This window comes from Arthrobotrys flagrans (assembly GCF_004000055.1).
Source record: "Arthrobotrys flagrans strain CBS H-5679 chromosome Unknown unitig_1, whole genome shotgun sequence".
In the NCBI taxonomy this organism is placed as follows: domain Eukaryota; kingdom Fungi; phylum Ascomycota; class Orbiliomycetes; order Orbiliales; family Orbiliaceae; genus Arthrobotrys; species Arthrobotrys flagrans.
Window position 1 is genome coordinate 1,437,441 of NW_027137556.1, and position 14,019 is coordinate 1,451,459.

General features: G+C 48.0%; 5 protein-coding genes across 5 annotated transcripts; 2 read left to right on the forward strand and 3 right to left on the reverse strand.

Annotated features, from left to right (window-relative positions):
* Window positions 1–99: 99 nt before the first annotated feature.
* DFL_008419 (uncharacterized protein) lies at window positions 100–1,005 on the reverse strand (the record flags this gene model as incomplete). Its single annotated transcript, XM_067638149.1, has 2 exons — window positions 100–805; window positions 893–1,005. The coding sequence occupies 2 exons, from the start codon at window positions 1,003–1,005 to the stop codon at window positions 100–102; spliced, it is 819 nt and encodes a 272-aa protein (XP_067486067.1).
* Window positions 1,006–1,478: 473 nt separating this feature from the next.
* DFL_008420 (uncharacterized protein) lies at window positions 1,479–2,537 on the forward strand (the record flags this gene model as incomplete). The annotated part of the gene is made up of 3 exons (XM_067638151.1): window positions 1,479–1,828; window positions 1,884–2,072; window positions 2,147–2,537. 3 exons carry the CDS (start codon window positions 1,479–1,481, stop codon window positions 2,535–2,537), a joined length of 930 nt encoding a protein of 309 aa, XP_067486068.1.
* Window positions 2,538–2,756: 219 nt separating this feature from the next.
* Window positions 2,757–5,528, reverse strand: DFL_008421 (uncharacterized protein; the record flags this gene model as incomplete). Its single annotated transcript, XM_067638152.1, has 3 exons — window positions 2,757–3,552; window positions 3,607–4,913; window positions 5,004–5,528. The coding sequence occupies 3 exons, from the start codon at window positions 5,526–5,528 to the stop codon at window positions 2,757–2,759; spliced, it is 2,628 nt and encodes an 875-aa protein (XP_067486069.1).
* Window positions 5,529–5,779: 251 nt separating this feature from the next.
* On the forward strand, window positions 5,780–8,699 carry DFL_008422 (uncharacterized protein; the record flags this gene model as incomplete). The annotated part of the gene is made up of 2 exons (XM_067638153.1): window positions 5,780–7,474; window positions 7,821–8,699. The coding sequence occupies 2 exons, from the start codon at window positions 5,780–5,782 to the stop codon at window positions 8,697–8,699; spliced, it is 2,574 nt and encodes an 857-aa protein (XP_067486070.1).
* Window positions 8,700–12,077: 3,378 nt separating this feature from the next.
* On the reverse strand, window positions 12,078–13,584 carry DFL_008423 (uncharacterized protein; the record flags this gene model as incomplete). The annotated part of the gene is made up of 2 exons (XM_067638154.1): window positions 12,078–12,706; window positions 12,786–13,584. The coding sequence occupies 2 exons, from the start codon at window positions 13,582–13,584 to the stop codon at window positions 12,078–12,080; spliced, it is 1,428 nt and encodes a 475-aa protein (XP_067486071.1).
* Between the last annotated feature and the right edge of the window lie 435 nt (window positions 13,585–14,019).

The window sequence follows — 14,019 nt, forward strand, 5'->3', positions numbered from 1 at the left end:
ATCGATTTTTGTTCCGGTTGTCAAATCTCGACCCGATGGGTCGTTCTATAGGCAAGGATCCCGAGGACCGCTAGAAAGTATCCTATGTGACATGATGATTTACGGAATAGGTCTTCCATCCCTAATCGCCTTCGCAGCTTCCGATTGAGCAACATTATCAGCATACCGTTTATACAACGGCAGATAATGTTCCTTATCCGACGTCGTATCCTTCAACGCCTGCAAACTTTCGATTGCTTTCGCATACCTCTCCCACCTCGCCCAAATCTCCCCATCCTTCGCAGTCGGCCAATCCCCACCGTTTCCCTTGAACTCATCGAACACCCAAGCTCTCTCCACCCACGGTGCGATGATAACATCCGGCAACGACGGCTCCTTTCCCAGCCAAAAGGGACCAACGGGATCAAGCTGCTCCGCAAACTTCTTAAGATTCGCAAGGTACTCTTCTTTCCCCCTTTTGGCATCCTCACCCTGAAATTGTAACCATCTATGAAAGGATGGGACTATATTACTTCCAACGAATTGAATCCATATTCTGGCCCTTGCCCGTTCGTAGGGATCTTCCGGGAGCAACCTAGGACCGTATTCGTCGGTGTCGGAGTAGACTTCGTCGAGGTACTCACAGATGACCGAGGATTCGATCAAGGGTTTTGGAGTACCGTCTGCGGAGGGGACTACGAGGGTTGGGACCAGGCCGCGGGGGTTGAGGTCCAGTAGGCTTTTCGGTTTATGGTAGGGGTTGACTTCGATATATTGGAATGGGATGTTTTTCAGGTGGAGGACGAGGAGGGCTCGTTGGACGAACCTACGTTGATAATAAAAGCGAACGGGTTAGAAAGTCGTAATGACATATTCGTCCACGGCTCAAGAAGCCATTTAGGAAAAGACTTACGGGCAAAACCATCCAGCGTATATCTTCAGCGGTTCTTCGGCTGCGTGCTTTGCGAAGTACTTAGCTGCCGGGCCGGTGGCCTCGGGATAGATTTCCGCATCTGGAATCGGCATGGTTGTGATTGGTTGGATGTCTTCTCGATGCAATTATCTCGACCGATAGTTGGTACAAGGCTCTTGCTTCCTCACTGCAAGCGTAGACTCCAGTATTTATACCCTCAAAGCTATCACTCAAACTTATCCTTAGTCCTCTTCGGAACTACAACTCTGATTTGTAATAAACCTGGCGACTTGACGTCACGAGATTGCGTGATGTGGGGAATATTGAAAAGGAAAATGTGTTGTCGATAGGTGTTGCATTTTTTGTGTTGTCGAGGGTTTTTTGTGTCACCTCAGATTCCCCGTTTGAACTTTTTTGACGTCAAGTTTCTGTCGCGACTCGTTTTCCTTCCCCCGACCCTGGCCTTTTCACCTTTCACCTTTCGTATCTTCGTTCGCATACCGGCACTGACGTCGCCAAGGTCGCGATAGGATTGCGCAGAATACCAGATCGACCCATCTCCTGCCGTTCTTTATAGAAAACAACAATGTCACAATCATCCCTGACGTTAATACGAACCCCACCGGACGTGAGCGAGCTTCCCACCCTCGCCGACCACCAATCCTCAACTCCCGCGTCATTCGCACAAGAAGTCCTACACTTCCGAACCGCAGGTGCAAAGATCACATTATCCTCCGACCAGAAGTTTTTACTACCGGCTTGGTTTCCGGATGCAGCTAGCAATGATATTTCGGTAGATGTTGTCGAAGAGGCGGCAGCGGCGCCGGCGAAGGAGAAAGCTACGGCTGAAGGGGAAGATGATGAGGATTGGGAGGATGAGGATGCCATTGTTGAGGATGTACATGTTGAGGATGTGACGGTTGTCGTTACTACCAAGTATGCTTCATTCGTATCGAGTATCGGTGCGATCCTATGCTGACCGATCGTCCAGACAGCTTACATTGTACTCGGATACGCATTCTGCCGGGTACGATATCCCATACCCTTCCATCTCATTACACGCCATAACATCGACACCTACGACCTCGGGTATCTTCATGCAAATAAACACCCACACCACACCCTTCGACGATCACGATTACTCCTCCCTCGAGTTGACAATATACCCCCGCAGACAACGGTAACGACAAGTGCAGAAGGCGGGAACGTAACCGGTAGCACAAAGGAACTTTTTGAAGCATTAGCACGGTGTAGCGATCTCCACCCGGACGTCAAACCCGGATTCTTCGGTGGCGGTGGAGACGACGAAGGGGATGACGACGACGCTGGTGCCATCTACTTCGATCATAACGCTACGGGAGATGTTGCCGGAGCAGGTGGGATTACATTCCTGGGCGGTGCGGATGAAGTCGGTGGGATTCCGGCGTTGGCGCCCGGAGGGTGGATTACGGCCGAGAATGTGGATACGATTCGGTGGACCATCGATGGACAGTCAGGGGTTGGGGATCCGAATGCTGCGAATTTGGGACCCGGGGCGGGGAGCGTTAGGAGGAGGGAGGATGAGGATGATACCGGTGGTGTCGGGCTTGAGGAAGGGGTTGAGACGAATGGGTCGGGGGCGAAGTGGCGGAGGACGGAGTCGTGAGGTTTTTTTTGAGAGTTTACGAGAGCAGGACTCGCATGATAGCAGATTTTACGTTTGATATTCTTGTAATCTTAAACTTGTACAACTTGATATCTAGTGTAGCAATAGATTGCTAGCTCGTGAAGGCGACTTTGTTAATGGTCCATCGAGTGGTCACTACCTAATACTAACGAATCTAGAATACGTATCAAAGATGCAAAGTCATCATCTAAGCCCCATTTATCTATCCGCTTCACCTTGGCTTTGTACCCAACTTAGATAAGCTTCGTGGGCCTTCTTTTGCGCCAACCATTGCTTCTTCAAAGTTTTACCCTTGCTTTTGGCTACCGGTTCTCCATCCTTATCCTTGGTTGGAATACCCTCTTCATCCCACTCGCTGAACTCCGAGCTGCCCTCTCCTTCCTTGAACATCACAAAGGGACTTAGCTTTCCTTTCTCTAACTTTTCACGTTCTGCTTTTTCTTTCTGCCGTCTGAGTTCCTCCTTGTTCCGCTCCCTTTCCGCTGCCTTCTCTTCCTTCTCACGCTTCTCGGCGAGAAGTTGTTCGGCGGATACGAACTTTACCAGGGCGGCGCCACCTTCTCTATCGTCGAGGGAGACCCCAAGGACGGGGAGGTCATCATTCCTGACTTTGTCGCAGAGTTGAAGCAATGCTTTACCCGTCGGAGTAACCTTCTCTTGCATAGCAATGGCGCGAACGCCATCACGGAAAGATGAAAGAACCCTAACGTACGGCATCGCAATGGTCTCCTTATCAGCTTCTCCGGTAGCTACGGATTCATCGCTCCATCCGATACGGGTTGAGGAGAAAGGTTGGCTGTCCAGACCGAAGGTGTGGACTTGTTTGGTAACCCAGCGGGCGATGGTGGATAAAGTGGCGACGGAGAGGTAACCCTCGCTGCTGCCAATGTAGATGTTTGCTTTGGAGACGATGTCGAGGATGGCGACTATGGCGTTTGCGGTGTTTATGCTGTCGCAGAGGGCGAGGTGGTAGTTCAGTTTGGCGTTGTCGAAGCTGCGGATCAGTTAGTATTACGATGTTTTGCAGTCGGGGAGGTGGGTTGTATACTCTTTGTACAGCGCACGTTCTCGTGCTGTGAATAATTGTTCGATGTTCTCGCCTTTCTTTTCTCTTTCTTGTTCTTCGGCTGCTAAGGATCTAACGTTTGTAAAGAACTTGCTGAGAGTTGCTTCGAATCCCTTCGCTTCGTTAATGTTGCCTTCGCGGATTTCGATGCCATCTTTCCAGCTACCCATCAAGAACACGATACGAAGCCTCCTGCTTGTCCATCCGCCCCCTCGGCTGAGAGCCTCACGTATGCTGACGAAATTCTTCAAACTCTTTGACATCTTCGCACCGGCGATCGAGAGATGACCCATGTGGAGGAAGTAATTGACCCATTGGTGTTTTTCTCCTCCTCCTGCGGCACCATCTGCAGCGGTGCATGGATCCCAATACGCCTCGCTCTGCGCGATTTCGTTGTCGTGGTGTGGGAAAGCCAGATCGATACCGCCGGAGTGGATGTCGACATTTGGACCCAGGACTTCAGAGCACATTACCGAGCACTCGATATGCCAACCGGGACGACCTTTACCCCATGGGCTGTCCCAACCTGGTTCGCCAGGCTTCGAAGATTTCCAAAGCGCGAAGTCTCCAGAGTTCTTTTTGCCTGCTTGGCTGGTCAATGCCCCTTCGCCGTCTTCCAGTAGAGAAGTGGAAGATGCGTCCCACGGCTTTAGCTTGGCGTAGTGGTGACCGGATGCTCTGTACGCCTGGACATCGAAATATACAGATCCGTCCGTAGTTGGGTATGCGAACCCCTTCTTGACCAGTTTATCCACGAAATCCACATTTTCGGGAACAAACTCGGACACACGGGTGGTAACTGTGGGCGGGAGGACGTTCAGCCGAGCCATGTCTTCGTTGAAATGACGTTCCCAGTAGGCAGCCGTCTCGCGGAAGATCTTTGGGTCGGTGACAGAGGCGCCATGGAGGGAATCGAGGTACGGCGCGAGGATGTCTCTTACGGTGGTGTAGAAAAGATCTGGGGTAGATGCCGGGGATGTAAGGGATACCGAAGCGGTGAAGAGGGTTTTAAGGTGCATTTTGACTTTGGCTTCTTTCTCTAGATCGTCGCCGGAGAGCTCCTCCAGGCTGTCATTGGAGATTACGGTGCCATCTGGGGCGATTAATTTGGGGTATGTGGTGGAGGCCCAGGCGATAAAGGTGCTCGGGGTGGCTTCCGAGTCCGGGAAGTTCTTGAGTAGGTATTTCTGCCAGGCCTCTGTGACTTCTTCGAGGACTTCTGGATCGATCGAAGGGTGTTCCTTTTGGTAGGTGCCGAAAAGATGGGACTGGCGGGCTCTGAGGATAATCTATGTTCGTTCGAACCATAACATGTCAACGGAAATGTCTTTCTTTCGTATCTCATCATGAATAACCGTGCTAGCCAGGGAACGACCAACCTTGTCATCAATATCCGTAACATTCTGCACAAACTGTACGTCGTACCCAAAATATCCCTCCAAAACTCTTCGGAGAACATCAGTGGTAACGTAGTTCCTCGCATGACCCAGATGACCCGCATCGTAAACGGTCGGACCGCAGCAGTACCAAGTAACCTTCTTCCCAACCCCATCAATCGGATAAAACGAAGTCTTCGTCCTGGTGAGGGAGTTATATAGCTTCAACTCAGCCTCAGGAGCAGCTATACGCATGGAATTTGCAGCGGGAGCCCTCCACGGTGGCTGCTCGACCTTCTGCTTTCCAGCGATCGTGGTGGACATTTTGCGGGGAAGTGGCGTTGTTGCGAATTTGAATGGTGGGGCTTGACGACGCGAATGGTAACAGCGGATGCCAGAGAAAGCAGCAATTCGAGATGAAGCTCTGGCAGTACCAATTGCGGTGTAGACGGCAGCGGTATTGAGGCCAGAGGAGAGCGTCGTCGTCGTCGGTGGTCGGAGGAAGAGGAAGGAGCTGGACATTCGCATTCAGCCGTCGGTTTTTATAGACGGTTGTTCGAAGAAGACAGCCTGTGCTATTATAGCGTTGACTCTTACCTTCAATTGCGTCTTCGCCTACAAAAATTTCAAACCCCAAACCACCACATCGTCGGAAAGACTCACCATCTTCCGCGCCGCCGACGATTGCCGCCATCAACACCACTCGATCGGGATAAAAATAGCACGGTTGCATTCGCTGGGTCCCTGCGATCATAGGGATCTAAGTTTCGTCACAAGTCATGGCTGCGGTTGTTCCACAGACGGGCTCCCAATCGGTGTCATCCGCGTCAACCTCGTCGACTACAGGGAAGACCATCACGTTTGCCGACAGCAGCTTCCTCCCCGGCCCGAACTCATCGTCGAAAATTGTCCCAAACTCTCGAGCAATCGCTCATCTCACCCGTGATGTCCTTCAATCGGTTCTAGTCCAGCCTACACCTTCGTCATCGTCGACATCTACTCCCGAGCCGGTTGCAAATCTAAAGCGAAAACAACCGTCCGGTTCATCTCTCAATACCCGTTTCGGCTCGTTTCCTCATCCTTCCCTTCTGGTTCCTGCTGGGAGTCAGGTACGGAGTGCATCCGGTACCGGCTTCATTCACATCCTCCGACCGACACCTGAGCTGTGGACGTTGAGTTTACCTCATAGAACTCAAGTCGTTTATACGCCTGATTCGTCATATATACTACATAGACTACGGGTACGTCCGGGGAGTCGCATAATAGAAGCTGGTGCCGGTAGCGGGAGCTTTACGCACGCATCGGCCAGAGCGGTTTACAACGGCATTCACGAAAGTCCAGTCACTCAAAATGTACCGACGGGACAGAAGGACGGAGCTATGAAGGGAGGTGAAGAAGGAGGCACAAGTAATGCGTCAGATCCCATACCTTCCGGTGGGAATACTCAAACCCCTGCCGTTTTGTCAGATTCACAAGGTCGCGTGCTCTCATTCGAGTTCCACGCCGACAGGGCCTCAATATTACGCCACGAACTCCGTCAACATGGTCTACACCAAATAGTCACCGTTACAAACCGGGATGTTTGCGCTTCTGGATTCTCACTCCCAGACCCGGAGCTTGATATCGGGGGGAATACATACGCCACGGCCGTTTTTCTGGATTTACCGGCACCCTGGCTGGCGATACCCCATCTCACGCGGGAGAATGGAAGTCTTTCCCAAACGAAGGCTGTGAGGATATGTTGTTTTAGTCCATGTTTGGAACAAGCTCTTAGGACGATTGCGGTGCTAAGAGAGCAAGGATGGGTTGAAGAGGATCTGGTGGAAGTTGCGCATAAACGGTTGGAAGTAAGAAGGATGGGCCCGAACGGAAGAGAGATCGGAGCTAAATCTCGATCACAAGGCGATGATGATATTAAAGTTGCCAGCGTCGAGGACTCCGTCAGCAAACTCAAGAAACAGCTATGGCACCGGAAGGCAAAGCAGGCGAGACAAAGGGAAAGACTGGCGAAAAGACGAAAGTTGGACGAAGATGGCAACGAAGAAGTTCAGGACGACGATAGTGATGTCGATATGGACGCCAATGATGACGAGGAAATCGAAGAAGCTCCTGGGACTGCGGAGGAGGAAAATGGGAACGGCAGATTACATTTATTCAACCAAGGCCGCGTCCTGGTAAGAACGGAGCCGGAATTGAAAACCCATACTTCGTATCTAGTATTTGCTGTCCTTCCGCTACCGTGGACGGAAGAGGATGAGATCGCGGCGAAAGCGAAGTATACTCTGCCACCAAGGCCAGCTCCTCAGGTCAATCCGAAGACGGGCAAAGATTACACGAGTGGAGCTAAAGCTCCAAAGCCATCGGCTGATGGGAAGTTGAGCAAGACCCAAGAAAAGAAACTTAGAAAGGCCCAAGAGAAGGCCGCCAAGTCAGCATCGGAGTCGAACCAGACCTCAAAGACGGAGGAAACGGATGTCTAAGGAACACCGCTTGTACTTGAGTAGCCGGTCACTTCTATGCTTGAGATGTAAGATAGGGCGCTTGTCGGTCCAGATTTGTACGATCTAGAATGATATAGAGGATATTTGTCATGAAGCGTGACAGACCTTCGAATGCAACAGGCTTTTAGTAGCAGTACGGGGGCACGCACTCTGTAAGTTTAGTGCAAATCGTAAATACCAAATCAAGTAATTTTGATTAGACACACCCTAATACAGTGAATACAACAGCATACAACAGCATCCAAACTTGTTAAACTTCGTGTTCAGCCTAGGCTTTGCGTGCAAACGTTCAAGTATTTACAACGCTTTCAAATGACAGACCACGAACCCCCCCACGACCCCCCCTCACCAATCCACAATAATCTTCCTCCACGGCCGCGGTGACTCTGGCAACAACGTCGCCCCATTCCTCCTCTACCCCCCCCTAAACTCCTCCTACACCTCCGCCTCCCTCAAAAACACAGAAATAACCCTCCGTCAACTCCTCCCACACACAAAATTCGTGTTCCCGACAGCATCAAGACGACGAATCCAACAGCTTAGAAATGAAGTTTTTTTCAACCAGTGGTTTGATATTGATAGTTCGAATATTACGGATTATGATGACGAGGGACAGTGCGAGGGGATTTTGGAGAGTACGGATTATGTTCATCGGTTGATAAGGGAGGAAGTTGAGGCTGGGATTCCAGAAGAGAAGATTGTGATTATGGGGCTTAGTCAGGGGTGTGCTACCGGTGCTATTGCTACCATGAGGTATCCTGGAAGACTTGGGGGGTTTGTGGGGATGAGTGGGTGGTTACCGTTTATCACGCAGGTTGAGAAGATACTGAATGAAGAAAATGGAAATGCTACGACGGTTTTGGAATACATCGGAAAGAGACTGGGAAGTGAGAGGGAAGTTAGAAGGGAGGATGTGAAGGAGATGGTCAAGACGCCGGTGTTTATCGGCCATGGGGTTCATGATGAGAAGATTTTGGTGAAGTGTGGAGAGAGGTTGAGGGATGTTATGAAGGGAGTGGGGTTTGAGGAGGTGGTGTGGGCGACGTATAGATCAGGGCATTGGCGGTGCGATGATGAACTCGTTCATATTGCTGCTTGGTTGGGGGTGAAGGGGTTCGGCGTGGAGGGGTTGGAGATGTTTATAGGGAATAATGTTGGGAGTTTGGGTGCGCAAGGTGTATCTTACTCGAAGAATTAAGATAGAGGCCATCGAGAACAGCATGGACTAAATTTATAAAAGGTTTAGGTCCTGCATTTTAGTTTGATCATGGGTTTCGCTTGCTACGGTTGTGGTCTGATATCAATATTGACAATCTATATTATAATATTCTGCGAGGACTTGCTTGAGCTTAGATGCCAATAAACCCCACTTAGCCTCGAGCGCCTGGATTCAAGGCCAAAAATCCTCCCCCCCCCCAACTTACTGAGGTTGGTTAAAAGGCTCGAAAGTTTTCCTATGCGACTCCAAATATTCTAAATAAATTCGGTAATGATAGATCCCAAGCCCGTTACGGGCCCCAGACAGTAAGATTAAAATGTCTTTAGCAAATAAATTTATTTGTAAAGGTTATAAACTTACCAACTGCGGTCAGAAACCCTGTTCTACTACACCACCGGAATTATTACCCACGGTAATATCGCTAGAAAAACGGTGACATTGGTATCAATCAATGTTGTACAACCTTTTGAATTCGAAATATCTACCGTAGGGGCAAGAGTGCATCTTCTGAGCCGGCTATAAATTGGGCTTGACAGCGATAAAGCCGTCTTAAAGGGCCTCGAGACGTCTTCGGGGCACGAGAGAATACTCAAAAACACACAAAACTCCCTATGGTATTATATACGTTCGAAGCTAAGGGGAAACATATGCATAATCTTGAAAAAACTTGCTTGAACAGAGCAGCGTTTTGGTACCACGTAGATACAGATATATATCAGTATCTTCAAGAGTTAAATCGAAAATAAACCTGGAAAACTTACAGATGCATGGTAAACAAATTCAACAGTGGGCATGTTCCGTTTGAGACTCTCTTCATTAACTCGGGTCAACATAGCTGCCCATATTGGAGCCGATGCAGATGTTCCGCCGATTAAGGCAGGCACGCCTCTAGTCTATACATTCCAAAGTTTGTGAGCCTGAATGGTGTATATATTTGGTTTTCTAAAAGCCGGGGATACTAACGATAACCGAAAGATTATATCCGAGCTAGGGGATGAAAATGACATAAATTCTGTTAGTTGGAGACCGTAAACTAAACAGTTTATATATAGTTATAGGTTTACTGCTACATCCGGATATTTTCTCCCACCGCGGTTATAGAGTCCTCCACCACTACCGATACTTTGATTAGGATCGGTTAAATCATAGCCACCAAATGATAATGTTGTCGACTCAAAGTAATTCGCCACAGCAGTATTTTGGTACGAGGGTTGCGCATGAACATTTGAAAACCCGCTGCCGGATCCGAAGGCTTGGGTTGCTCGTTATTTTCCGTTAGAGGTATGTTCTGTGCTACCGACGGATGAACAATCTATACATAATTCTATAGAATTCTCTTATCTATATTACTTTATGGAAGATCGGGATTAAAGATTGTGCCTGGACCTGATGTCTGTCCAGGCGGGCGAAGACAGCCATTTGGGCTGTCGTCTTCACCGCCGGCCGACACCAGAGGCAACGATGTGAGTGTAGCCTTGGAGAGCTAGTTTCGTAAACTCTGCGCATTGTCTATTTTAGGAACGGTTAGTCTCGGGATGTTTTCTTCTGTGTAAATGGACCGCTAGGAAGATAGGGTAACTTGCGGGTAAACCCAGATTATTCTGTGTAGGAACCTGGCCCTGTGGGTACATAATATGGTGGGATGCTTGAATGTCAAGATTCGATTCATCTCCAACCGGGTCAGTTAGTGAACCAGTCGAACCTCTGCCTCCATCGATACTTCGAAGCTCCGGATATCCTTGGCGATCAGGAGTTCTGGTAAATAAGATATTGAAAAAATCGACATCGTTCTTTGAATACAACTAACCGAGGCCCTAGAAAACACCCATTTTATTACCAGCATTGACCCATGTATTCGCCAGAAGCTGCGTGATATTATATAACCCACGAACGCATCTAGGTGCCACAGTTCGAGTATTGACCTCGCTGCAAGGAAGTAGAGCACTAAGAGTTTGGATGAACACCCGAATTTGAAACTATTCAGCTGCATATATAATTTATTTCTTGCTGCCTCTCGTTATTTATAATATGGTGAAAGTTACGCAGTAGTTCCTGAAAGTATATTCATGCATATATGCCTGAAATCGTGCCTGGAATAAAGGGACTGAAACCCGGATTAGGACAGGAGGGACGGGAGCAAAGCTGCAGAAGCGGATCGGGATATCCGAACACTGGAAAATAAACCGGTTTCATGATGAAGTTATCCGGGTTGGTTTCTGTGCGACCTAAGATAGGTGTGACTTGATAGGGATTCCGAATTTGGTTTCCAAATTCAATTATATATATGAGATTGCTCCACATTAAGTTTCTTGTAGCCTCGGATCGACGTCTAGGTGATTATATTATTGTGTACGTGCATTTGCTCTGAAGTCTTGAATCTAAAGCCAAGCTAGCTTCTTAAATTTATAAAGTATATTCGAATAAAAGCTTCTCGCCCAGAGTTGGGTACGAGACAAAAGTGCTACCTCGGACATACGTTCAGCTGAATTCAGATGCCTTTCAACAGCCCGACTAAGTTCGAAGGCTGATAACAAAACCAGCTATCCTAGTTATCACCCGACGTTAGACAAGCTTAATTCTCTGTGTAACTAATAAAAGTATAGATATACACCGTATGTATGCATATGCAGCGCGGGGGCGAACGCTCCATTTGATCCCACTTGTCTGCAGGCGTGCAACTGAAGTAGAGGTACAATTTGATACTCCGCACGATCTACAAGATTCAATGCACGAATGATTAAACTTACCTAGGTAAGCAATTCACCTCGAAAATGACGATCACGGAAGAGACGGCAATAAACCAGGGAAGAAATCTTGTTTAAAGATGCGTTCTTGTTAGTTTGTTGGAGTTGTACAGCTGCAAGGCAGGGCTAGGAATCGAATCCGATTCGGTTCCTCAGGTTGAGCGAATGGGATGTGGCGTTCATCATGCATGCCTATCTTTCGCTTGGTTGGCGTTACATTACTTGCCGAAATATGGCCTCGTTAACTTGATTGATTTTCATCATGCATACTGCGTAAGTGCCTATTCAGCCTCGATATCAGGTAAATAGTTAAAACGGTGATAATACACTCGGTATCTATTGGTTTAAAACATACTACCCTAGCTGGAAATTATTAACCAATGCGAAATCAATGTTAATAGTGTCGGAACCTGAACGCCTAAATTAAGACTTCGCTCGCAGACTAGACACTTGATAATTAATACAATTAATTCAATCTTGAGACTCACAATTGACCTGCCCGAGACCCGTTGGAAAATCCAACATAAGGCGGTGTTGTCACACTATCCATGCGAGCTCCATTCTCTTGAAAGTATCAAAAATGAGTAACAGATTGATCTATCACTCTATTTCTCTACCGGATTCTCCCTCTCCGTTTTGAGTTCAATTTAAGAATCGAAGTATCTTCCTTGGATCTTGGAGTCGTCGAGTCGTTCCCAACATCCGACACAAGGATCTTCAACATCACAGGATTTAATACCATCCCAGTAAGGTCTTCCGTCATTTTTATCCTCAGATTCCATAGTACCGGCTCTTCCTCTACTTTAATAAGAACCTTCACCGTCCAAGGATCTATACTACTAACCGCTTCCTCGATAGGTATAGTAGAATCCGAGCTCAAGTTTCCACCACCAAACCTCCTCGCGAGCAAAACTCCTGCCATGAGACCAAGAAATTGTATAGCCTCCGTGGAGAATGTATCACGGCTATACTCCCATAGTCTACGAACCCTGTCTGTCAAGTTGGAATTGTAGAATGCGAGGGCGTCAGCATGTGTATCCTTGATCTCTCGCATTCTGGAATGGCATCTTTGTCGGAAAAACTGGGATTCTGTGCTGTCGTTCGAAACGGAATGTATGAGATAGTTTTCTAGGATGTGGTACTTGGGCTCGTTTGAGCTATTGAGGTTGAAAAATGGGGCTATATACTGCTGAAGCCATTCGTCGACTTCTTCTTGGCTTGAGCGTTCGCAAAGATTTAAAACTGTACAGTAACGGTAAGTTCACAAATCTCAACTGAAATGACCATGTTGATTTACAATTATAAATAAAAATTTCCTTACCTCCTTCTATTAGCATGTCTTGTACAAACTTATCCATATCTTCTATACCACATCCACTCCTCACAAGCGTATGAACAACCACGCTCTCCCGCCAACTAACCCCCCTCCTCACCTCCTCCATTCGATAAACCCTCACATCCTCAAAACTCGGCCCTTTCGCCCCCTCAGAATCCCTAACCACCACCCCCCTACCCCCACAATACACCAAAGCATCTGGATTATTCGTCCAAACCACATCCACAACCCCTTCCTCCATCATATGAACGCACTCCACAACCGTATTCCCAGCAGCATGAAACCTAACCCCCAAATCCCCCAAGACTCTAAACCAAATATGCATCTTCCCATTAGCATGTGCATACCTATCCCCCATCTCACCCACATCCTCACGCTGTAACGGTGAAGGAAGTATTACATAAAACTCAATACCCAACGCAATGTAACCCATCAAACGGGTTAATACGTTGATTTCTCGATGGAAGAGACGGAGTTTTTGGGAGGGACTGTATTTTTTACACCATATTTGCGATCTTTCTTTTCTTTGGTGTTTTTTAAAAGCTTTACGTTGCGATCTTTGGATGGAACGTTCTTGGGTACGGGTTAGGCCGTAGTTCCAGGAGTCTTGGTCTAATGCTATACGGAGGGACCTCCCGTGGGTTTGGTAGTGGATCGTGGCGAGGTGGGCGAGAGGGGTGGGGTTTCCTTGGGATTTTAATTTTTGTGAGAATAGGGTCCAGAGGGCCAGTTCGGTTTTGGGGTTGCGGGTGCTCCAGCTTCGGGGGAGTTGAGTTGGGGCCATGGCTGTGTTGGATTTTTATTAGGACGTGTGACTGGGAGGCTTGATGATATTGACACTCGGATTGGAAGATGGTCAAGAATCTAGGTGTCCTAGGAATAGAGAAGATTCGGGGATCTTCTTTGCATGAGTTTTCTAGAATTCTAGCAAATATCGAGGATCTATATGGGAGTTTTGTTCATTCATTTTCACGCTGCTTGCATAAAATTTTGGAAAGGGGTTCGAAGATCTAGAGTGCTTCGGATTCAATACCAAGACCAGACCCACTCAAAGAGAACGGCTGTCAATTTCCCCCAACTACCGGTCCAAGCGGGGATGCGGCTCTGGAATATATCTGATCGATGATATGGCGTGGCAGCTATTCATTAAGCTTTTCTTTGTCAGTACATGACGTATATACAGAACCCAAGAGGTATCAAGAGAGGTGTTCAATTTTGC